Below are 23,689 nucleotides of genomic sequence, written 5' to 3' on the forward strand. Positions count from 1 at the left end.
GTTCCTATGTATGCTTATGTGTAGTCTTGGTAACATGGAACATGTTCAGATCTTTGGCTGGCTTGTTTAGCTTACATTGTGTCAAGACTGGAGTTAAGAATCATTGGATACCTGCTCATTGTGCTGAATCCATCACTGCTCCTCCTCACACACAATAGGCAGCAAGCACACCACTCTGCCTTGGAGGTTGTTACTTGTGTCAATAGGTGTCATTGATTAGGAAAGGATTTTATTTACTAATGTCACACTCTGCCAGTATCTCAGCAGGTGAGGATAAAGGATAATTCTTCAGTAGTTTATTTGCCTTATATCAGGCTAGGACCAGGATTTCCCAGTACCCTTGTATCATGCTTTGTGATATTGCATCCCCCTGTAAAACTAGGTATTGATGTAGATAAGATATAAATTTTTAGTCCCTTAAATGTGGAAATTTAAACTGTTTACATCAAGTATTTTTGTAAGTATTACAGGACATATTAAACATAAAACAGTAATTATGTGAAGGCTACATATAAAGTCTGGTTTGGTTAGAAAATCCTTTTCAACTGCTGATGATGTTACTATCAATTAAAAGCATAGATCTTGATTATTGGTACATACAATGGAAGCAAAGTTAATGACAAGGAGGGGTTTTGATATTTTGGGCTGTGTGCTGTTTTGGTTTGGTTTTTTAGCTTTCGGATGATGCATTTGTTATGATTATTTTTTTCTCAGTAGACTATTTCATTCTTGGATAAATGTGGTTTAAAAAATAAATGGAAGGAAGCACCATGTAGTCTCAGTTTCTGGAGGTAAATGCATAATCACTTGCATACAATGATTTCAGTGTAGGAAGTGGGCCTGAAATGAACAATACCCCATTTATATTAAACTATTTCTCTGTTAGTATGCATAGTTCTGATCACACACACAGTCACACTGCAGAAATGCTGTGTGTGCACCTTTTTAAACAGTGCTCAACAGAGGTCACACTGGAGGGCATATCTTCTACTAGAAATCATATTGCACAACCAGGATATTATTAACTTGTGCTTTACATGAGGATTTTGTCCTCTGTAATTTTTTTCTTTTTTTCCTTTTACCTATGGAATTAGGAAAATGAAACTGCAGCTGCAGCAGCTTCGGTGGAAGGGCGCAAAAAACGCAAGGCGTGAGTACCAGGAGAGATCTTGTGCTCGCTGTCAGAAGTCGCTGGGGCTGTTGCTGAACAGAGGCGCCGTGTGCAATGGATGCAGTCACCGGGTGTGCTCGGAATGCCGTGTCTGCCTGAACCCCTGCCTCTGGAAATGCACCATTTGTTATGCTCATGGGTAAGGAATTTTGCCTTGATGTAAAGCCACTGGTGTAGTGAAAATGTTGGCTGAGGTCCTGGTAGTGATGAAATGGATGGAAACTTTGTGTTATTCTTTGCATCGCTGATATTTCCCTTCCTGTGTTTAGCAAAATGGATCCTCAGGGTAGGCCAGAGGTACTGTGAGTGTGACAAAGATGATAATAGCAAAGCATAGAAACAGTCATGAGTTTCTGAGCTACAAAGAGAGCTCCTTCCCCTACTAATATTGAACCAGTGCTTCCTCACAACCTGCTGAAGGTGCTGTGCTTTGATGTAGTATAGCCAATTTCTTGACAATTTCCTCATTGTTGTTTTCTGACTCTGACCACTGGAGTGAGAAATGTGATTGACAAATAATTTGAAGTCATGCTTCATAACATTTTAAACAGCAAAACCAATGAATAACATTACTAGGATTTTTTCAAGTATGGTCAGATGTATAAATTTATTTACTTTGAATTAGTTGATTATTTATTTTACTACATCATATTTTTGTATTTCAGGATGCGGGAAACAATCTTTCTTTTACTGTACTGGTACTTTTTTAATGTCAAAATACTCATTCATAGTCCATTCTATTCATTGCAATCTTTCTAAGAAAAATGGTTTAGATATATTTCCACATTTGATGAAAAACAATACGTAGGTGAAGAATGATAGAATGATGGGAAATTATTCAAAAGCTCTGCTGGATGATAAATATCCCTGTAGAAAGGATTAGGGTTTGGATGAAAATTTACTTTATGCCAACAGAAGATGAATCCACCACTCCATTCCCTCTGCAGGTGCCAAAATGAGATTAAAATACAGGGAGATATAAGGCAAAGTTTTGGTCTCAAGTGAAACAAATTTGTACTAGTTTGAAGTAACTTTTATATTTTGGAAGAGAGTTGTAAACTATTGCTAACAAGATATTCTATGAATCTTCAGTTTATTTAGCAACTAATATGCAAAATAGGTAGTTCAGCAATATTTATACTTGATACTGGACTTCGGTGTGTGTGTTTTGCTGTGTTTCAAACTATATGCACTAAACTGAAAATTCAAAAGTTAACTTTTGAGTATCCTTGTCTAGGTAACCCTCCCCACTTCCTCTTGTTTTAAATTAGTTTCCAGTTATTTGGTGGCCACTGTGGAAATCCCCTACAGAGAGTCCTTGGCTGTTAAGCTACTTTGTGTAGTGCTGCATACCCTTAATTATTTAATTAGCTTGCCCAGGTATTTAATGGTAAAACCAAGGAAACATTATTTAGATTAATTAAAAGACCTTTATACTTTTCCTTCAGGAAATTACCTTTTTTGTAATCTTGCTAATACAGATGGATATGCCAGCTGTCATTGAATTTCTCTTTGTAGTTAAGAGTGAGAACATTTGGTCTTTAGTCATGATGTAAGGTCAATTAAATTCAGTCAGACTTCTTCCATTGCCTTCAGTGAGCTTTACATCAAAGCTTCAAATCTCGAGAAGGGGTAGGGAGTACAGCAATGTGGTAAAAATGGTACTCAGCCCCTTTTGTTTTTTTCTGGTGAGGGGAAAATAGGATGGCTAAGAAAGGTAAAGAGCTGATTTCTAAGTTCCAAGTAACTGGAATTTTGGGTCTTGTTTATCACTAAAGTACTTTTTTTCCTGAACCAAACAGCAGCAGTAGCACTATGGAGGTTCTCCCCTAGACACTGGGGTCATGTTTGTAAGGAATGTGCTTAAACACCCCAGTGAAAGAGCATGCAGGATAGGCAAATATTGTATTTCTTACAAAAACAGGAATTTTGAAAAGCTTGTGAACTGATAAAATTTGTATCTTTCACCTGGAAGAGGCATCTCTTATGTGAATGGAGTTGGTATAGCATGTTGGGTTTTTTTCCAAAGGAATCCTGTGTTCTAGGAGTCTAGAAAGGCATTTGTTTTGGAGGAGTTCAGTCTACTTTACCTGATGAAGGTTCTTTATTAGCTTTGGTCGTATCAAAACTCAATACACTCTTTATCAAAAAGAAAAAGGTATTTTCAGATCTATTTTCATTATGTGCATGGTCTAATTATCATAGAATGGTTTGGGTTGGAAAGAACCTTAAAGATATCTGGGTTTCACCCACCCTGCCATGGGCAGGGACACTTTTCACTAGACCAGGTTGCTCAGAGCCCCATCCAGCCTGGCCTGGCACACCTCCAAGGACTTCTGTGTGTCCAGGACTTCTGTGAGTAGATTCAATTATCACATGGATCTGTGCATAAGTGGAGATTAAACTCTGGAAGATAACCAGGGGGTGGTGGGAATAGTATAAAGGGAGGCCTGGGATTGAATGGAGATCAAAGCACTACTGATGCGAAGCCCTTGAAGACAGAGATTTCAGACATTTATTAGTTAACAGATCTCCATCCAAAATGTGTGAGTATCCTGTCTCAGTTATTTCAACCTAATTTTCAGACTCATTTGTGTTCAGTTATGCACGAGGGTCTATGGCTAGGTATGAAAATAAATTGTACAGTCTATATGGGTGCTGATTTTTTTTTTAATTGTCTGCATCGCTACTTACAAAGATATAGTTAAAATGCCTAAAAGAGTTTAAAATCAAGTGGCAGAACCAAAAGCATCCTACCTATAGTTTGTTTTGATGCAGAGTAAGGTGAGGTGTGAAATGGCAGACCCAGAGGTTTTGTTGCCTTGCCCATTTGTGGATATCACTTTAGCTCTTGTATTTAGAGATTTTGCTTTCTTAAGAAGGTAAGCCCTACATGAATTTACTGTTTGTATGCTATTGCCACTGTCAAGCAATTTTGGCAGAGGGAGTGATAATAAAGAGATTAATTTTATAAAAGGAAAATCAACAACACAGTAGAGAAAGTTTAGCAGTGCTACACTGAGGAAAATTTTTCAGTGAGACTTCATCTTATAGTAGGCATCACAAAATTGATAAGGAAGGGAGATATTATATATGCCCTAAAAATTAGCAAGACATTTAGATGAGATTTTTTTTTGTCTGTTTAATAATGGGTGAGTTTAAGTTGCAGACTTCAGGAAGAGTAAGATTTGCTGAAAATCTGATCGTGACAGAGCTATTTAATCTGATATAATCTTGTACTTGCTAATCACTATTTTCTGTTCCTGTGATCCTGGTGCCTTTGTAAGACATCGATGTAACTGATGGTAGTCTCCAGAAAATGCAGACATGGGCCATGAAACCCCTGTGCTGCCAGAGCTGTGGAGCTCAGTGCTCCCTGGCAGCCATCCTGAGTTCTGCTTGGAATCATGTCCTCTACCATGGACATTACTCACTTCTCGGATGAGGCTGCAGCTGTAAGCAGCCAGCTCCCCAGTCAGCACAAGGGCCTGGGCTGCTTTGCAAGTTGGTTGTGCAGACTGGAGTGCACCCAGGACTCTCCTGCCTTCAGAGCAATGGCCAGAGCAGCATGTATCACTTTCCATGGCAGTCCTGCACTACAAAAAGGAAAACAAGCTATCAAACAAACCCTCCCTCCCCAACAAAACCAAAACAAATGTCCCCAAAGGATTCCTCGCCTCCATGTTTTTTTCAGACCCACAGCAAAACCAGTCAATAGATTGAATAGTCATGAAATCTTAGTTTTATGGTAGGATTAATAAAGGATGTTGGATTGTTATGTGGTAACTGAATATTTGAAGAAATGCACTTGCATAAATTTTGATTTGAATCTCTTTTGGTTGTTTTCCAGAGATGTGAAAGTGAAGGCTGGTGAATGGTTCTTTGAGGAACGAGCAAAGAAATATCCAGGTGAAGGTAATCACTGGAACAGGTCATAAACTGCTATGTAATGTGCAGTTGTCATCTAAGTGAAACACCAAATGTAGTCTGACACTGTATCCAGTGTTTCTTCCCTTTTACCATGCAGTCCACCTGTCTGTGCAGTAATAAAACGTGAACACAAATTAGCAGAATGCATTTACAAGTACAACTTATTTTGTTGGAGTAATAAAAATAAGAAGAATATTGCTGGCCATGTACATTTGAATTAATGAGCATGTAAGACTGCTAAGAAATACAGTGATGTGAAATTAATAGAGAAGTGTTATATGTACAGAAGATATGGAAGAAAATAATCTTGCGTTCATAATTTGTCCAAGTTTAAACTTCAGTTGCTTTCACTGAGGAAGTTCTAAAGTTTAAAGAAAAGATAGAATGAAATAAAAACTCCCATCTATAGCTATAAATCAACAGAGAGCTAAACACTGTTTCATTACCTTCAGCCAGCTGACTGTGCCATTGCCTTGTGCTGGGTCTTTTCAGAGTCATTAAAAATACAAAGTTCTAAAAGAAACTACAGAGGATGTGGATGGATTGCTCTATGGGGTATGTGTTCTGCCAGCAAAGGAGTAGTTAGTGTTTGTTTTCACCTACAATAACTAGCAAGGTGGAGATTTGTTTCCTCTTTCCCTTGAAGTGCCACTTCAGATAGGCATCTGCTTAATTTTGTGCCTGACTGTAGTTAAATTATACAGTTTCACTTCCAGTATCTGCATCTGTGTTTAAGAGTAGTTGGTAAAAAGGAAAGAACTAGGCCTTAAATCTCTATTGGGAAGCTTGAGTAGAAAGAATTTTATAAAAGGAAGAGCATAATCAGGCAAATTTTGGGTAGTAGGTGTTTGTGAAAGGCAGCAGGCAGCATATTAAGAAACTAAACTAAAGTTTAGTTTCCTGTTAAAGTTTTGTTTTCCTGTTAAAACAATTAATTTAAAATCTGAAAGATTTCACTAAGGTCCATTCTAGCTAACACAGTTTCTGATTTTAAAGTGTTAGTTGACTGATCTTTTTAAAACAGTTTCATCCAATAACCATTGATAATAATGTCCCCTCATTCTTTTCAACTAGTATGAAGCTGGTAGTTTTATCAATCTATTAATATATTATTATTGGAAAATGTTGTTCTTGGATATCAAATCTCATAATGCAAGTTACTGACTGTTCCTTTTTCCAGCAAAATAAATCAGTTCTCACTTTGAATTATGAAGGCTTTGTGGGTACTTGAAGTGTTTTGCTCAGTTAGTCTAATGGTAATACTGTTGAAGTCACAAAGAGCTAACGATATACAGAAGATAAACCTGCAGGGAGAAATATGTTTTGTTTAGTTCCTTGGATTAGACCAACTGTTTAAAGGAGTTTTAAAAGCGACAAATTTTGTATAACGGCTGCTCTGTTTCAATCTTCAATCCTGGATGGACAGTGCCCTCTTTTGGTTTGAAAATATAACAAAACTGAAGTAAGCACTAGAAAGTAAGCGTAACTGAAAAAAAAAAAAAAAATTACAGTGACGTTTTCTCATGTTGTGCAGTTAAAAAAAAAAAAAATTACAGTGAAGTTTTCTCATGTTGTGCAGTTATAAAAATCACAACAATTTTTATTAATTTTTTTGTACCTTCTACCCAAGGAATGAGATTAATGTTTTCATTAAAGTGGTAGATTACTTTTCATGACCAATCAATTTAAAATCTAAGATAGCAAATGTTCTTTATCAATAAGAGAGAATTCAGAAGTTCTGATTGGAAATTCTAACATCCATGAGCTGATTATTGTTTCTACCACTACTAAGGTCTATTACTTTTATATAAGTAATGTTATAATTAATGACACCTTCAGGAAAACATGGATCGCATGCTGCTTACTGTATCAGGAATTACTAGTGGTTAAAGTCACTCCAGATGACTTCAGTTTACCATTTGTTATATTTGTGATCCCCCAGGAACAAACAACAGTTTTATGAGTCTTCATTGTTCGTGCCTGATGGAGCTCTTTCTCCTTGGTGTCTTCACATCATGTGGCTGCTCAGCTCAGGAATGTGCCATGGTTGCCATTTCCCTGCAGGGATGCTCTTAGCAAAGGGTCTCACTCATGTTTGTGAGCTAGTCAAGCATTTTCATCATTGTTCAGGTCTCTAGTAGGAAGAGTGAAAAAAAATTTCATGAGGTGCAAGGGCTAACCATGTGCCTGCTCTTGTAGATATTTTCAAGCTTCCCTTAGTGTTTGAGTTTTGTGGCTGAAGTGTGCTTTAGCACAGTAGGCCCATGCACTGCCTGCCTCCTGGACCCTGGCAGGCTGACAGCACTTAGCAACCTAGGAATGGGCATGTTGGCATCTCTGTGTGATTGTCCTTAGCATTTGTGAAGAGTTTATCTGAGTGTGTCACCTGCAACAGGGGAGGGTGAAATCATGGAACGATTTGAGATGCAGGAGAGACTTGTGTGTTGCTTGGCACATGTGCTGATACCTTAGTTGGGAATTGACTTCATTCCTGACTTGCACGTGCATGAGCTTCTGTAAACACAGGCCACTTCATGAAAGGCACTGATTTTAAAAAGTGTTACATAGGCATAAGTAACTGATGTTGCTACTAAATGGTCTCTGTTTTTTCCCTCCTTCATAGGCAGACATGAAACAGTTGGTGCAAAGCTCTTGGAATCTTACCAAAATCTAAGGTAAGACTCATAAAAGGACAAACAGTCCTGGGACACTGTGAATTTGTGTGGGTGATATATTTTGTTATAAACCAACCAGTAGTTTGTATTCCTTTATTATGAAAAAGAATCAATACTTTTGGAGTTCAAATGATAAAAGCATAGAAAAATTTTTACTTTTAGCTGTCAGCAATCTACAGAATAGGTCTCACAACAGAGAGTAAGTACCATGTTTGGAGTAATAGTGCCTTACTTGAAATGAAGGGACATGCATTATCTTTGTTTTATTTGCTTATATTTTTTGCCTACTTATTTATACAATTATCTGTTAAATTTGCAAAATACTTTTAAATGTTTGTAAATGAAAGTTATTTACTAGGTGTCATAACAGCATCATTATTTGTTCAATGGGAGATATTGCTGATATGATAGTTTTACAATAAGTAGTAGAAAGAAATTAGACACTTTCACTTACCAAACTTTAAAAAATTTTAAAAGTTTAGTTTACAGTGAATAAATACTTTGACTAGAGGCCAATGCATGACCATACTTAACTTATTACCAGTGATATATTATGAAGTAACTGTCTGCCTATTAGGTTATTAAAGGAGACCTCTGCCTTAAAATAAACCAAACCAAAAAACTACAACACCAAACAACAACTACTACCAAAATCCAAACCCCCAAAAGCCCTGTGTGAGATAAGATATGAAGAGATGGTCTCAATTTATTATAATTGTCTGGCAAGGCACAGCTGCATAAGAAAGAAACTTATATTCAGCTGGATAAGATCCTAATAAGATCTTTCCTGGATATGGTAAAAATTAAAAAATAATCAAGAAGGAAATTCACCAGCTACCTTAGGATCTGTGATTGTGTTGTGATAACAGAATCAGTCCGTTTTGGTTTTTTTTTCACAGACCAGGACCGTTTACCACAGATGGAATGGCAGGAATGTTTAAAGGGTCTTTAACAGCTCTGAACCCAGGCAAGGAAGGATCCTTTTAGTATTGTAAATAAAGATGACTGCTTTTTGAAAACATCTCTGAGCAAGAAATGGGGTGCATTTTACAGCAATTTTGTTTTAGAATTCAGGACACAGGCTGTGATACTGCCAGCCATATAGAAGCCTAGGGAGCCTATCCTAAATTAGATCTTCTTGATAGTTCTAATTTAATAATTTTACCTGGAGCACCCCAAGATTGAGATGGTAGAAAGGTAGTCCTAATTTCTAAGAACAGGCAATAAACCTGTGTTACAACTCTTACAGACACAGGATGTTGACCCAGACATTCATAGAGTGCAGGAAACATGGGTAATGAAGATACTGTGCATGGACATGGTTTATTTATTCATCTGTTGGTATCATATATTAATTGTTGCGCTGTTTATCTCTTAAATTTCTAGTAAAATTTCTGTCGTACCTCCAACTCCACCTCCTTTCACAGAATCACCAGCAGGAACCAATGTGATGGGAAATGTATGTATCTAAAATATACATATAAGTGCACCCCCTAGGGTGTCATTCAATGAAAAGGTCAGCCACAGAAATGTGGTAAATAACTGCTGTAACATCCCTCTGCAATATAAATACAACCTTTTGCTACTTTGTCATTATTTTTATGCTGCATGGGTACTAAGAGAGAAAGTTTAGAGCCTATGAGGGCTGTTTTCAATTAGTTTTCAGGTTTTGAGGGAAGTGGTTAACCACTCTACTTGAGTTTAAAATGTTGCATCTGGTTTTGGTGCCTCATCACAGGAAGACTGGACTGAGATCTGAGTTCCGCTCAAACCTGAAGGATCCTATGTTCCTGTGACATTCAGTAATCATGTGTCAGTTTTATTACTGTGTGAGAAACAGTGAATTTGATGGCTGCCTTTGCATTACAGTTTCTAGTGGGTAGAATAGTAGAACATGGCTTGAAATTCACAGAAATTGCACTAAATTACTGTTTTGTTTAATTTTGGACTGGATCCTCAGGCCCTGGTTTTGAAGCTCATTGCAGTTCTGTAAACATGCTTAAGTACTTACCTAGAGTTTGTTGAAAACTCTTTGTTCAGTAATAGATAAAAGTATTGAATACTTTACCACAAATCTGCAATGTAATTAGCTGTTTTTATGAACTTACGTTGTGATCTTTCTGCTAGGAGTTCCGCTTATATGTGAAAGACCATGGAACTGAAAAAATTACTTTCCATCTTTGTCCATTTAGTGGGGTAGTTTCCAACTGTGTCAATGTATGTCCTCAGATGTATTTGTCTACAGAAGTGAGCAAAGGGCTGCAGCTTTACCATCTGATTGTTATGTGGTCTGTAGATATGTAGTCATGGGAACTTTAAAATTACAAATATTTTGTGTTTTCTTACTCTGCATCTCACATTTGCAGGAGCTTGGAGAGTCTAAAAGGTTTAATAAATCTGTGGAAAACTTGTTTTTGTCTCTCACAGCACATATGAAAAGTAAGTAGCTTTCACTATCTTGTCATTCCAGGATAATGTAGTCAAATGTTTTGATTTTTTGGCCACAGTGTTGGCCAAGAGGTTGTTATAAAAAAAGGCTATCAAGTAATGGCTGAAACTATTAATTGTGCCAACCTGAAAAATAATACAGGAAATCTAATTTTCCTTAAGTATTCAGCCAGTTGTTAAACAAATGGATTATATCAAACACCTTTCTTGTAAAGATGTGAAAAGACTTTTCCTTTACCAGGTGTTCAGATGCAGTATATTTAATTCATGTTAGAGTAATAACCAATTTCTGATCTTCATGTTTTCTGGCCAAACCCCAGGTTAGATGCATTTAATTCATGTTAGATAACCAATAACCAATTTCTGATCTTCATGTTTTCTGGCCAAACCCCAGCTGACCCTATTAAAGAGTTTGTCATTTAACAGGAGTTTAATATTTTCATTCACTGGCAGTATTCATGAGGACTTCCTTCCTCTTTCTCAGTCTAGTTGTGTGGAATTTTTCAGTGCACATTTCTAAGTGCTTTCCAGTCCTAACAACTCCTGTTCCCTTCTGACGCTCTTGGTTCCTTCCATTCTCTTACACTGCCTGCTGTTCCTAGGGATGCAGACTGTGTGTGTACCTCTAAGGCTAACTACACTGAGGACAGTCAGCCTTTGTGAAAAACAAATTAAAGGCATCAGTGACCAGAGGAAAACAACTTCTGAGCCTTAAGAAGATTACAGGGGCTTGCAAATTTGCATGGCTTTGAACAAACACTAGTATTTTCTTACTAACTTCAACTTACACAACCCCCATGTGAGATTAGACATGAACAAATCTGGCTTCAGTGCCTTTCTGCCTTTCCCCCTAACTCTTGTTTTAGTTCTTGTTTGGTCTTTCCTTTAGCTTCTTCCACCCATCTTAAAGACCTATTCTCCTTGAACTATGCAAATTTAATGTTGTGTCTGTGAGAACACACATTAAAGCTATGCAGAGACATGGTGATTTACTCCTAAAGAGAAGCATACAGTGGTGTAAGACCTTGGAAACAGTAATAGTGGCAGCACAGAACTGGATGCAAAGTGTAATTTATTCAACTTTCTGTTAGTTTGAAACCTGGCCATATCCCAGAGTTACTGGTAAAAACTGTCAGGACTGCAGCAAACTAATTTATTGTTTTCCTGCTACCAAAAGGAAGGTCTTACTCCACTCACATCTATCTTTTCTCTCTGTTTTGAGCTTTATGCTGCTATAATTAGCATCTGGAACCCTCTGGAAACTGATTTAGCTATTTTAAAGGGCAGAACATTAACCTAGACAAAACACATAGGTACTTTTCTGCTGTTTTAGTGAGTTAAATGGGATCAAGGTAAAATATGTTGGAATGTGTACAACAAAGAGTGCTGGTCCATGTGATCAGGAGCCTTATCAGGGATGGAGAAGAGCAGAGCAGACATTCCAGAGGGAGATGGAAGCAAGTTCTCAGTTCAGTTCAGCTACAGGTGAAACCCCACTCAGGTCTCTCATCCTCAGTTACTGTGGAGCAGTTTAATTTGGGAGAAAATAACAGGCTGTTGCAATCATTTAAGTCAGTAATTAAAAAGTATAGGAAGTCTTACAGACTCGGGTTTCTTGACTTAAGAAAGCAGCTTTTCCAGACAATATGGCTTCTCAATGAAATCTGGTACTGTGCTGATAAATGTTTTTGATCACGAGTGTCTAAAGTTAGTACCCTGTATCTTATCTAGATAGAAGTGTCCTGGTTTGCAGAGGTATTTAATACACCCAGCTCTTGTGTACTGCAGTAAATAAACCTGGAGAAGCTCGTTCTGCCTCTGACTCTCTCACTGGAGCCAGCGTGTGTGCGTGTCTGAGAGCAGCGGGAACGAGGGATCGGCGCGTGCAGCACAAAGCTGCCATTGTACAGTCTGCTCCTTTATGCTGCTACCTCCCGTTCCAGTGTGGCTTGGCAGCAAGAGGAGATTATAATCCAATGGTGGCCTTTTGGTGAATGTAAAATGAATTGCTGGTTGTAGTTTTATTTGCAGTGAAAAATTGCCCTTGGCGCTAGAGAGAGTGTCAGTCTTAATGATATTTGGGTAGAGAAGCCAAAAGAGGAATAGATATGAAACTGAACATTTGTGTTTTCTCACACAATAACCTGTTCTGTAACCTGTTCCTTGTAAGAGAGTGTGGGGCAAGGCTGGTGTTTCTGCCTCTATTGCTGGTCAAGGCACTCAGATTGTATCTATTCCATTAGAACTCTCAATTCCAGTCTCTTTTATGATCTCTGATTTCATTGTGTATGTTAAAAACCTGGTTTCATTTACAGAGATGGCTTAATTGAGCCTGCCTTTGAATGGGTCACATGGTGCCTTAATGGTGTACACAGAGTACAGTAAACATCTGAGGACTTATTGCTGATAAGAACAAAACTAACCCAGAGTGTCTTTAAAAATCACACTTGAGTGCCATTGGTTTTGAATACCATAATGTTGTATTGTCTGCTGTCTGAGGTTCCTCCACAGAGGTTCATGTTGTGAGAGAAGTGTTTATTTCTTCTGTATGAATTAAACATATGATAGCTAGTTCATGTGCTGCTTATAAATTTTTAATTCTTCATGAGAGTCTATCTGGGATTGACAACAAAGTATCTGCAGTTAAGCCTGCTCATATTCAACTGCAGAAATCATGGATGAGTGCTGCCCTTCCCTTTAAGCAAAATTCTGAGTGCACACTGAGGAATAAGAAGTGAAAAGTGGGGCATCAGATGTTCAATCATCCTCTAGATTTATTTGCCAATAAACTAAATGTTACTGAAGTGCTAATGCAACAAGATGCTTAAGTATGGACATAAGCTTATCCATATGAGTAATGTTATTGAAGTCATAAGGGCTATTCAGGTTCTTAAGATTATGTGTGTCAAGTTCTTAAAATTATGTGTGGTTTGGGACCAGAGTATGTAATATCTCTCCTTTCATCCATGTTTTGGGATACATTTCTAAAAATTTTCCAATATGATCTTCTTTCTACTTTTCATTGTCAGGTTGCTTTATGTTGTTGTAATGATTTTGCTTTTATCCTGAACCAAACCGCTTTACAAATCAAACTATACATAGGAACTGTATTTGATGGCTTACAATTCCTTGCAGCAGCTATAATGATAGGCAGCAAGGAGTATAATTTCCAGTTGAAACAGCATGAAAGATTTTATGCAGACAAAATATAATTATATACAATATGACAACCACTTGTCTTCCCAGCTGCTTCTTACTCTTAGGAGATCAATGCTGAAGGTGCAGGATGACAGTTTGAAAGCTACAGAATTAGCCTATAAATCTATAGGATTGCTTGCAAAGTTAGTTATAGTGACTTTTCTCTTTATTTTATCTTCAGAAATATCAAAGTCCCAGAATGATATGGCTGACAGATGTGTCCTAACCAGAGATTATGGGAAGAATGTGGAAAGAAGAGAGCAAAGAAGGAGCCAGTCTGACACTGCAATCAACATTACAAGCAGGGTATCCATATTATTATACACAGTCTCTAAATTGTAAGAGCTGTTTCAGAGTGAAATGCATTTGTGAGAGCAATCATGTGCACAGTGGAATTTTTCTTTTATTTTATGAACAGGACATAGCTGATGTTCACTGACTGTGGTCAGAACTCTGATTCTTCACAAGGTTTTTCACAGATTCTGCACAACTGATGTCAGCCCAGAGTTGAAATGTTAGACTGAGATTTTTAACAAGGGAGGGGGAAGGATGACGAGGATGGGACATTTTGTTCACAGTTGCTCACAGATTCCCTTGAGGTTGAATTGATACCTGCTCTATGTGATTGTTAGACTGCAAGGAGATGCTCTACTTTGTCTTCTTCCAGCTCCTTTTGCGGCTGAACAGGACAAGCTATGGCCATCCCAGACCCATCCTGATGTTTTCTGAGCATTTTTTAACTTGTCAGGGAGAATGCACTGCTGTTAGTTGCTATGCAACCTTCCTTTTCCTTTTGCTTTGGTTACAGTCTCTAGCTTTCAGTGTTTTCTTGAGAAGTTTGAGAAAAATCCGGTCAAATGTTTTCCTATAAATTTTGCAGGGCTGAAGATGATCTCACATTTCTGTTTTAGAGTTACACTGAAGATTTTGTTTTGTACACTTTCAGCTCTTAAGTGACTGAACTTTGTCCGTACTCAGTTTTCCACATTGTGGTTACTTACTGAATTGCCTTGTTAGTCTGAATGGGGTCAGTGTGGTTTGCTAAGTGCCTGGATTAGATGCTGGGAAAAGCCCTTGCTTTGGGCCAGACCTTGTGGCACACATTGCTCACAGCTCCCTTGTGCACTTTTTCATTTTCCTCAGAAGTGTTAGGTGCTGATAAATGGAAGAGACAGGATGTCCAATTGCATGGACTGGGCAGTTTGAGTTGGCCCAACAACATCTGAGGACTCTGTGAAATTAGTTCTGGTATTTGTGTATGCAATTAAATTATCAATAGAATTGGCAACAGTTCTTGGTTACGTGAGTGCTGCTTTCATTGTGGCAGGCCATGCTTTGGTATTAGCTTTATTCCACAGGCAAAGCACTGCCCTTCTAATGCACTGAAAAACATCACAGTTGGAGGCAATGTGAATTTAGATTATGCTTCATTGCATGTTGATTACAAACCATCTGCCATGTTTAAAAGAGGGATATGGATTCTTTGGCTTAAGAAATGAATTAGTAGGAGAATCCAAATTATTTGTGTGGGTTTAATTGCCTGTTTAAAAATTTAGAACTTATGTCCACGCTTTGCATTGCAAGTTTTGAAAACTAGATTTCAATATTTCTGTGCCAGAGCACTATTTCTCTGAGTCATTTGAACCAATTGGACTATATTTAAGCTAAAATTTTAGTTTTGCAAGAAGTAATGTTGAATTTTTTTTTTATTTTGAATGTCCTTCAACTTTGTTTTCCTTGAAAAAGGGTAGCTGTTTACATCCTTACTAGAACTATGCCTTAAGTTATGGGACAGAACTTGTTTTAAATTACGTTTGCCAAACAACTAATTATATTTATAAGAAAATATCATGTTGAAATCTTACTTGCTATGATTTTCACCCCAGAAAGAACTTTTGTTTTCAGAGCATGAATCAGAAGAGTGGCTTTTCCTCCTAGAAACTGTACTTTTCTCTAAGGAATGACTGTGAAGTAGTAACTGTAACCACAAGTTTGAATGTGCAGTGTTGCAGTCTGGGGTACTATTTAAGTCTCAAGGACACTATCTGTTTCTTAAATTTGTTTTCTAAATTTGAGATGTGTGCAGAGCGTGATTCCTTTGGATTAAAGTTGGAAGAGATTATACTTAAACTCAATATTAGTGGGAAAAACCAAATCCAATCCAATGGCAAGAAGTACCAGCCAGTGTAAAATCTGGATTTTGAGGGCCTCTCATCTTTAGAATTCCTAACTTTACTAAGGGAAGTGCAGTTATCCCTGCCTCACTGGGGGAACAAGCAGGCATGTGCCACGTTTGGGAGCAGTTTGTGGTGCATTGGTAGCCGTGGGATACCTCTCCTGTGGCAACAGCAGCAGACATTAGAGCTGGGCTGGGCTTGTGTCACCTGCTGCATATTGTAGCACTGGTAGCTGTGCTGCCTTGTCAGTCTCTTATGTTCTGCACTGCACAATAGCAAAGTCATTCTGATCCAAGTAGAAGCTAAAATTCAGTGTGTTTCAGTTTGTTTTGGTTAGCAAGTGAAAATTGGTCGTGCTTCAGGTTTTATAAAGCAGAAGACACTTTCTCTGCTAGGAAATACTATTTTTGTTTTACTTGGGGTTTTTTTGAGACTGTATTCTGAATACATTTTGTCTGTTTCCCTCTCACAAGGTAACTTAATTCTTGCATCTATTCTTAAGGCAGGGCACTTAATAGACATCACAATTCCTGTGTGTTGTAATAACAGACTGGTTAAGATTTTGCACAAGCTGTTTTTTTCAGAAGTAATCTCACTGTGTTATCTCACCTCTTGTCCTCATTGTCTAGTGCTGTCTGCTGCTGTGCAGGAGGGATTCTTTCACATTTCTTGTTTCCTTTGTGCAAATTAGCCCTAATCCTTGCTACTGATTCAGTCACAGTATTCTTTTTAGTCTTTCAGGTACTCTGTTACACAACTTTTTAGGATAAGTTATTTTCTTAGATACTAGCCATGTAAAATTTCTTACCTTGATTTTTTCCTATCCATTGAGGTGTCAATATACGTTTCATAGATTGTATTATCCCCAGGAAATAGTGTGCCACAAACACCAATATTTTGAGCCTATTTCGAGCCCTATGTATTTGTATTTTGGCACTTCATTCTATTAGCTGTTGTTCTTCGTAACAGAGGTGGCTGAAGAGAAAACTCAAGGAGTTTTGATTTATTTATATATATATATATATTTAAAACTGTCTCAGAAATTGTCAGGGTTTTCATGGGAAAATTGGAAAGGTGAATGGACTTAGTCAAAGCAAAGTCAAGAACATCTTGGGAATTTAAACTTTTTCTATAAACAAAGGGAAGGGAACTTGTCAGTCTGTTTCTATTTTCAAATCTCTTTCAACTTATGTTCATTCTTGCATAGGTAAATATGGGCATGTGTCATGCATATTGCAAAATACAGTTTTTAATTTCTTGGAGGCAAGAGTATATTTTCTTCCAAAATTACCATTTTGTTAAGGCCTAATAAGGACTTTTATTAGTATATTGCTACTTTTGGTGTGTTATTAGTAGACTGCTGTTAGTAATTGCTGTGGTTGTGACCCTTAGATTAGCTGGTGGTATGTTGATTTAAAAAAAATTAATATAATGAGTGTACCACTAACTGGGTTGAGAGAGTTATAAATCAACATTTAAATTAAGTTGCTACATTTTTGAAGGTGTGCCACCTGCATGACCTTAATCAGAGTCAGTTGTAGATATTTACTGAGTTTTCTTCTGATAATATTCTTGAATCAGGATATTTTTCTTAATTTGAAAAAAAACCCAAATTGCTTTCTGAATTTCTTACAGATGAAAAGTACACCCAGTCTGCAACAGCTCATCACTGGGGCCCAATATGACAGTGAAACTCAGAGCAAAAGTAGTTGCAAGGAGGAAGAAGACATAACAACCAGTCCCACAAGTGATACCGTTTTCTGTGATGGCAGAAAACATGTAAGTTAAAGGCGAAACACAACAGAAGAGGTGTTTAAAGGGAACAGATATAAGAGCTTCTGCAGAATGCTGGTGCATTTTGGATTATGTTGCAAAATGAAGGAAGAATTGCACTTGAGTTTGTATCTGATGAAAGACTGATGCCTTTGGCACAGTCCTCATAGTAACACTGTGAACCTTTTGAAGCATAAGGCAAATTAATAATGGATAATTGATGGCTATATCATCCACTGATAATGAATAATTGATAAAAAAAACTTCTGAATTTTGCAAACATTCTCCCATTTGATTATTAGGATTGGGATTGTGAATGTGGTACTTTTGCACCTGGTATCTAGCTTTTTCTCTTCAAGCTTCATTTAGCAGAAGGGTTTTGTCAGTGTGCAAGAACTGTGGTATTGGAAATGTCAGTGAAAATTCAAATGTCAGAATGCCAGTGAATGAAGAGGAAACTGACAGTGATGGAAGCCAGGGGAGCAGTTCATAGGCTTAGGGGTTGACATTGAATCATCCTCTGTTGGATGGCATTTTGAATACTGCAAATGAGAGAGAAGGAAGCTGATTATAAATGAATTCAGCACAGTGTTTTAAAGCCTCTGTGATTAACTGTGGAAGCTAATTTCTATCTATTAGTGATGAGGCTAAGCAAGGTCAAGTATCCAAAGAATTCACGACTGATCTTATAAAGAAGGGAGCTGGAATGACTTAGGGAATCAAAATTAAACCAGGCTGCACACTTGACAGAGAAGCAGAAACACACACGGGGACCTAGGTGCTCTCTTGTAGTTCATTGCACTGGGGAGTCTGAGGTGTTAAGCTGATAAATGGAAAACAGTTTTGTGTTACATTTGTGATTCCAATGACAACTATTTGAGCTGGGCTACAGAAAGCTCAGTCTTAAAACTGAAATATTTTCTACTATCTCATAAAGGTGGAGGTCAAATTCCACTGAACTTCACTTTGTGGGTAATTGTTGGATGTTAAAGACCACTCCATAAAAAGTGTATCTTCCAGAAAATCAGATGGCATTGCTTCCAGCCATGCCAGCAGAAGTACAATACTTTAAGTCATTGCTAAATCCCTGCTCACTGAACCTAAAGTGGTGATTTCCACATAGAATGTATGGGGTGCCTGATCAGGTGGGAGACATATGTAGTGATATTCAGTCCAAACATCATTAATCATAACACCTGTCCAGCCTTCCTAAATAAATAGGATGTTCTGTGGAATACATATGAGGGACTTTCACAGAATTGTGTGTTGGGACATATGATCTTAGGACAAAACTCTGTTTGTATTCCATTGCCATAATGGATTTTGGTGGAAAATAAACATTTTCTGGTCTGGTGAACAAAAATATGTTAGTGAATGAAAGTGCAGAGCTGAACAAAGCTGCAAGTTAGACTGATTACACTGATACATTTCTTATGCAGGGAGCAACATTATTTGCAACAAGCATCAGGTCAAAACAATCCTTACCCTTCTTTGACTTCCTCAGCAAGCACTCTAACCCTTCTTTTGACGCGTGTGTGTGTTGCTTAGAGCTGAAAAGAGAGAGTAGATAGCCTCTTTAATAAATCCTGTGGTGTGAAATGAGTATTTGGCATGCTGTACAAAGGAAGAGAAGCATCTCCACAGAAGAGAGATATGATCTTGCAAACACTGCTTTGCACTCGTAGCTGCTGGGTTGTGCAATGCAGAACTCCTTGGTCAACCAGTCTTGTGTGGGTTGGTGTTTATTTTCGGGAGGAGGAGTGATCTAACACAGATATCTTAGCAATCTAGGGCAGTGTTGCTGAGAGACTGATCACAACAGTGGTGCCTTTGTGACAAATGCTGTGTAAAAAGTTTCTAGGGCTCACCTTAAAGAATATCATTATAAATGAATGGAGATCAAACTGTTCTGAGTTGATAATTTGTTACAGTGAAGGCAAGATAGCACCCTAGAGTTATGTGTCTGGGCTGGGCCGCCCAAAGGATTGGTCTCTTCCTGCTCTGCAGTGTCCTGCCTTCTGTCAGTGCTAGACACAAGTGCTCTTTATATATGTGGATGGACCGTATATAAAGCATCCAAACCTTTGCCCCAAAGGTGGAAGTAAATGAAGGGAGAACAAAGTGGCTGAACATCTTTGTGCACCTACATGCAACAGCTGAAAGCATTCATGTTTTAATCTCTTCTGAGTGGTCTGCAATACAGAGTACATAATTATTATATGGAATTGGGACACCTTGTGAAGCATTTACTGGATATAGAGGCCACTTTGGTATTTCTTCTAATACATGGTAGAACCAAATGTTTGGTAGTATACCCTACTATGAACTATGTATTAAAAGCAGTCTAATTCAATGGGGTTTTTAAAAATGTTTTTAGATTTCAGAGGGTATTTTTATTCCCTTTCAGACACTTCACCCATTTTTCTCGTGGGAAGCAACATAGCAGTTTTATATGAAAACAGTTTCTAGATCCAGAATTTACTGAAAGCATTTTCTCAGCCTAGAAAGTTTACTGGAGAGAAGAGAAGAGGGCAAAGCAGTAGAAAACCAATTGCAGTTGTGATTTTCAGGCATGTTATGGAAGAAAGGGAATATTTTGTACAGATTATCCTAAATTTCATGGTTTGCAGTAGCTTTACAGTGATAGCTGTAAAAATACTGACTACTGAGGGAAAGAAATATTTTGTCCTGTTTGATCTGAAGCTGCTTTTACCAGACATTTGTCTTTTCTTAGGGGAGCTTGTATAGCCTTAGCAGCACTTGCACGGAGTCTGGCAATTTTGGCAAGGCTAACATCACAGGAGAAATAGAGTTTGCCTTAAAGTACAACTTCAGAGCTTGCATCTTGGAAATCTGCATCAAGGGATGCAAGAACCTGGCTTATGGAGAGGAGAAGAAGAAAAAGTGTAACCCGTAAGTATTTATGTAGAGAAGAAGAAACAGAAGGAAAATGTTCTGGTTTTTACAATACTTATACATGTTCTGAGTGAAATGCCGTACTGGCACCTTCAGAACATCCAACATACACTCCAACCCTTTGCACAGATACACACTGCAAGACAAATAGGTTTCATACCAGTTCTTATTCCATTATGACCATTTTCTGCTAGGAATTCTTTCCCTGCCTGTGAGCAGGCAGTTTGGTATGTGTGCTGCTGGTGAATACCTTTAGGCCTCAGGAACAGCTGATCAGTTTTTAATTATTAAGTTGTGGCTGAAACATGTTTCTAATTCATCTGCTGACCCATTGAGGGTCACTGGGTGCTTGCTATACTACTTGGATGCTTCCATCTTCTGTGATAAAAGTAAACATTTCAGCTTCTACAACATATTTTAAAATCTAAAGCTGTTTAATAATTTTGCACCATTGTAAGAGGAAATGGATATTTCTGCGTTTAAAACATGCCTTAGAAAACTTTGGTTGGATAATTAAGCCTTGGTGATTTCTCTGTTTATCACTAAAGAGTCCTCTCTGACTGTGCAGTAACCACTGACATAAAATCACCAGGTGGAGTCCCTGACTACCTGTTCTTACCCCTGCTGTCTCAGTCTCAATGTTTGAGTATTTGAGTGCCCACATTGCAATTGAGGACTTGCAGTCACTTTCACCTAAAAGGAAATGGATTTTGTGCAGATCTTGCAGAGAATATTAATCAAGACAGGCTTGGTGATGAGCAGTGCTTTGCTGGAAGAGCAGCCTGTGGAGAAGGGCTGTTTGGGAGCACTTCAGAAGTGGGTCAAGGTTCTCTAAGTCCCCTGGTAATTAAGCCAGGCAAACAGTTGCAGGAAGCCTGAAAGGCAATGTGGGAAGTGCTGTGTAGTAAACATTATGTTCTCTATGGGCATATATTTATATACTTCTGTTGGTTTCCAAGCCAGATGAAAAAGTACAGCACACTTATTTGACATGCTTGCTGAAAAGCAGGCTTTTAACTTATATTTAAAACCTGATTAATTATTTAGCTTATTTGCTGGTTTGAAGTCTGGCTGGCTATGTTTTAATTAAAATTATCTGGGCTCATAGAACAAGAGGCTAAATCGTCTAGTACCTGCATATTTTAAAAACTAGGTTTACCTATGGATCAATTTGGAAAAAATAGGGAATATGTGTAAGTTCTGCATTGGTGATATGAGATACAGCTGATTTTATTTTCCCAGTAAGTTAATCAAGAGGCTTTTTTAAAATTCATTTAAATAATAATATCTGAAATATGTTTAAGTACAGTTTAAAAATGCTTTGTATTATGTAAACAGCTGCTCCTTTCCCTGACAGGCTAGAAGCACTCTCTATTGCTGAAATTCTTTAGTTTTGAAGCCATAACAGAAGTACAGCCCACTGAACTGATATTAAGGGAAATACTTTAGTATGGGTGTTCACTTGACCTACACTTGAGAAACTTTGCATATGAATCATTGGTGCTTGATGTTGGTCCAACTCAGCTTCCAGAAATATTTTTTGCCTGATTTTTCTTGAATCAATGTTAGGGCAATCTTGAGCCCTTGAAACAATCTCCCATTTTTGTTCTAGTGGCTGTTAGAATAATTAGCATTTGTAAGACCTCTGAGTTATTCTGTATTATTTACCTGATGTTGTGAAGATGAGATTTCCTTCTTGAATGTTGGGGGATAAGTAGTAGTGATTCTAAAGTTGATTGAGTTTATGTTTTTGTTTTCTTGAGCACATAATATGCTCTTTGTTTTCATCATAAAGCTGTCAGTACAACTGACAAGGTGACTTCTTTAGGGACTGTTTTATCAGAGGCCAAGAGTATGAAAACAGGATTGCTGTTCAGATCTTAATCCCTTCCCAAACAATGGAATTGAAACACATGAGCTGAATGGTACACAAGGATAGCTGAATACCCACAAGGATATTGAGAAAATATATAAATAATGATTTTCCATTTTATTACTTAGGAACTTACAAAGTCAATAAAGTTGTTTAAGAATTAAGAAAAATCTCCTCTCATCTAATTGGTTTTTTCATTTGATCTTCCCTGCTCTTTCTGATCACTTTCCATGTATCTTTATCTCCAAGGTATGTGAAGGTTTATTTGCTTCCTGATAAATCTCCTTGGAGTAAGAGGAAGACAGCTATCAAAAAGAGCACAGTGGATCCAGAGTTTGATGAGACTTTGAAGGTATGGTTTGCACTCCCATGCTGCTAACTTTGCATTTCCATGGTACAATCCTGCAAGTTCTGAACTGACCTAATAGGGCAAATTTAGGAGTCACTGAAAATAATAAGTTTTAAAATTATGGTTTTTCAGTCTAAATAAAAGAGAGTTGCTTTTGGAGCTGCAACAGTAAATTGCCAACCATTAGAGAAGTCTGCCTTTGTCCATGAAAGTACTTTTAGTGAATACCAGTATTGGTCTGATTTACCGTGTGGCAAAAGAAAAATGTCTTCCATATATGCTTTTTCTTGTACATTCAGTAACTGGGTGTATTGGAGAACAGTTGGAATTTTACACAAATATCCTTTTCAAGTGGTACTCCTTTGGTCAGTGCCACTGGAAGTGTCTCTCTACAGTTAACTGTGTGCCAACTGAAATCCACCATTTCTAAACAGCGTCTCCTTCCTTTTCCCTCTGCAACCGATGCCAGGCTCTTTCTTTGTACTTTGTAATAATCCCAGCAGAGAAGAGTTATGCTCTCAATTCCTTAATGGCTTTCAGTATTGCTTCTTGCATCCTTGTTAGAGTTGTGTGTAACAAACTGGAGTCATTATTCTTACTTCCCCGTCACTTCATTAAATATGAAGCTGAGTACTGTCAGCCAGGAGAGCCTGCCTTAGTTTGCTTGTTCCCAGCTTTCCCAGCTCCACTTCTGTACTCAGATCACTACAAGCCACTGTTTTGTGTGTGTGCTTTGGCAGGCTGCAGCAGGACATGAGATGATGAGTGCTTCAGTAATATATTATCTTGGAAGAGATAGGACACAAAGTTAATGGAGAGGCAAACTTGTGTTGTTTCTTGAACTACACAAAATTTTCAGTGTTACCCCCAGCTCTTGGTGTGTGTGAACATCAAGAATCAATACTGAGTGAAAGAAGCAAAGTGTTTGTCAAGACAATAGTTAAAGTTTGATAATAACATAAAAGGATTTTTGTACTGTATGTGATTCTTATACAGCCCAAAGCCTGTCTAAGGGTTTAAATTGGCAGAAAAAATGGCCAGAAGTTGAAATCACTGGTCCTAATTTTATAGTAGTTTTTTAATGACAGTGGTGCAGAAGTGATTAAGCAGAGTGAGAGCCATGCTGAGTTGGCTGCATAAACTCTAAAGGTGTTTACTTGGAAATATTTAAAAATAGTT

General features: G+C 37.8%; 1 protein-coding gene across 2 annotated transcripts in view; it reads left to right on the top strand.

The window, feature by feature from the left end:
* SYTL3 (synaptotagmin like 3) overlaps positions 1–23,689 on the top strand; it is a 33,711-nt gene that overhangs the window by 4,324 nt on the left and 5,698 nt on the right. For both annotated transcript variants that reach the window (XM_041469944.1, XM_041469943.1), the window contains 9 exons: positions 1,095–1,310; positions 5,022–5,086; positions 7,725–7,776; positions 9,163–9,235; positions 10,143–10,215; positions 13,604–13,728; positions 17,235–17,378; positions 20,107–20,285; positions 22,411–22,513. In XM_041469944.1, the coding sequence (XP_041325878.1) occupies positions 1,099–1,310; positions 5,022–5,086; positions 7,725–7,776; positions 9,163–9,235; positions 10,143–10,215; positions 13,604–13,728; positions 17,235–17,378; positions 20,107–20,285; positions 22,411–22,513 (1,026 nt within the window). In that variant the 5' untranslated portion in view covers positions 1,095–1,098. The remainder of the gene's footprint in view (positions 1–1,094; positions 1,311–5,021; positions 5,087–7,724; positions 7,777–9,162; positions 9,236–10,142; positions 10,216–13,603; positions 13,729–17,234; positions 17,379–20,106; positions 20,286–22,410; positions 22,514–23,689) is intronic.

The sequence above is a fragment of the Pyrgilauda ruficollis genome, unplaced genomic scaffold (genome assembly GCF_017590135.1).
Source record: "Pyrgilauda ruficollis isolate IOZ18807 unplaced genomic scaffold, ASM1759013v1 scaffold24, whole genome shotgun sequence".
NCBI classification, from domain to species: domain Eukaryota; kingdom Metazoa; phylum Chordata; class Aves; order Passeriformes; family Passeridae; genus Pyrgilauda; species Pyrgilauda ruficollis.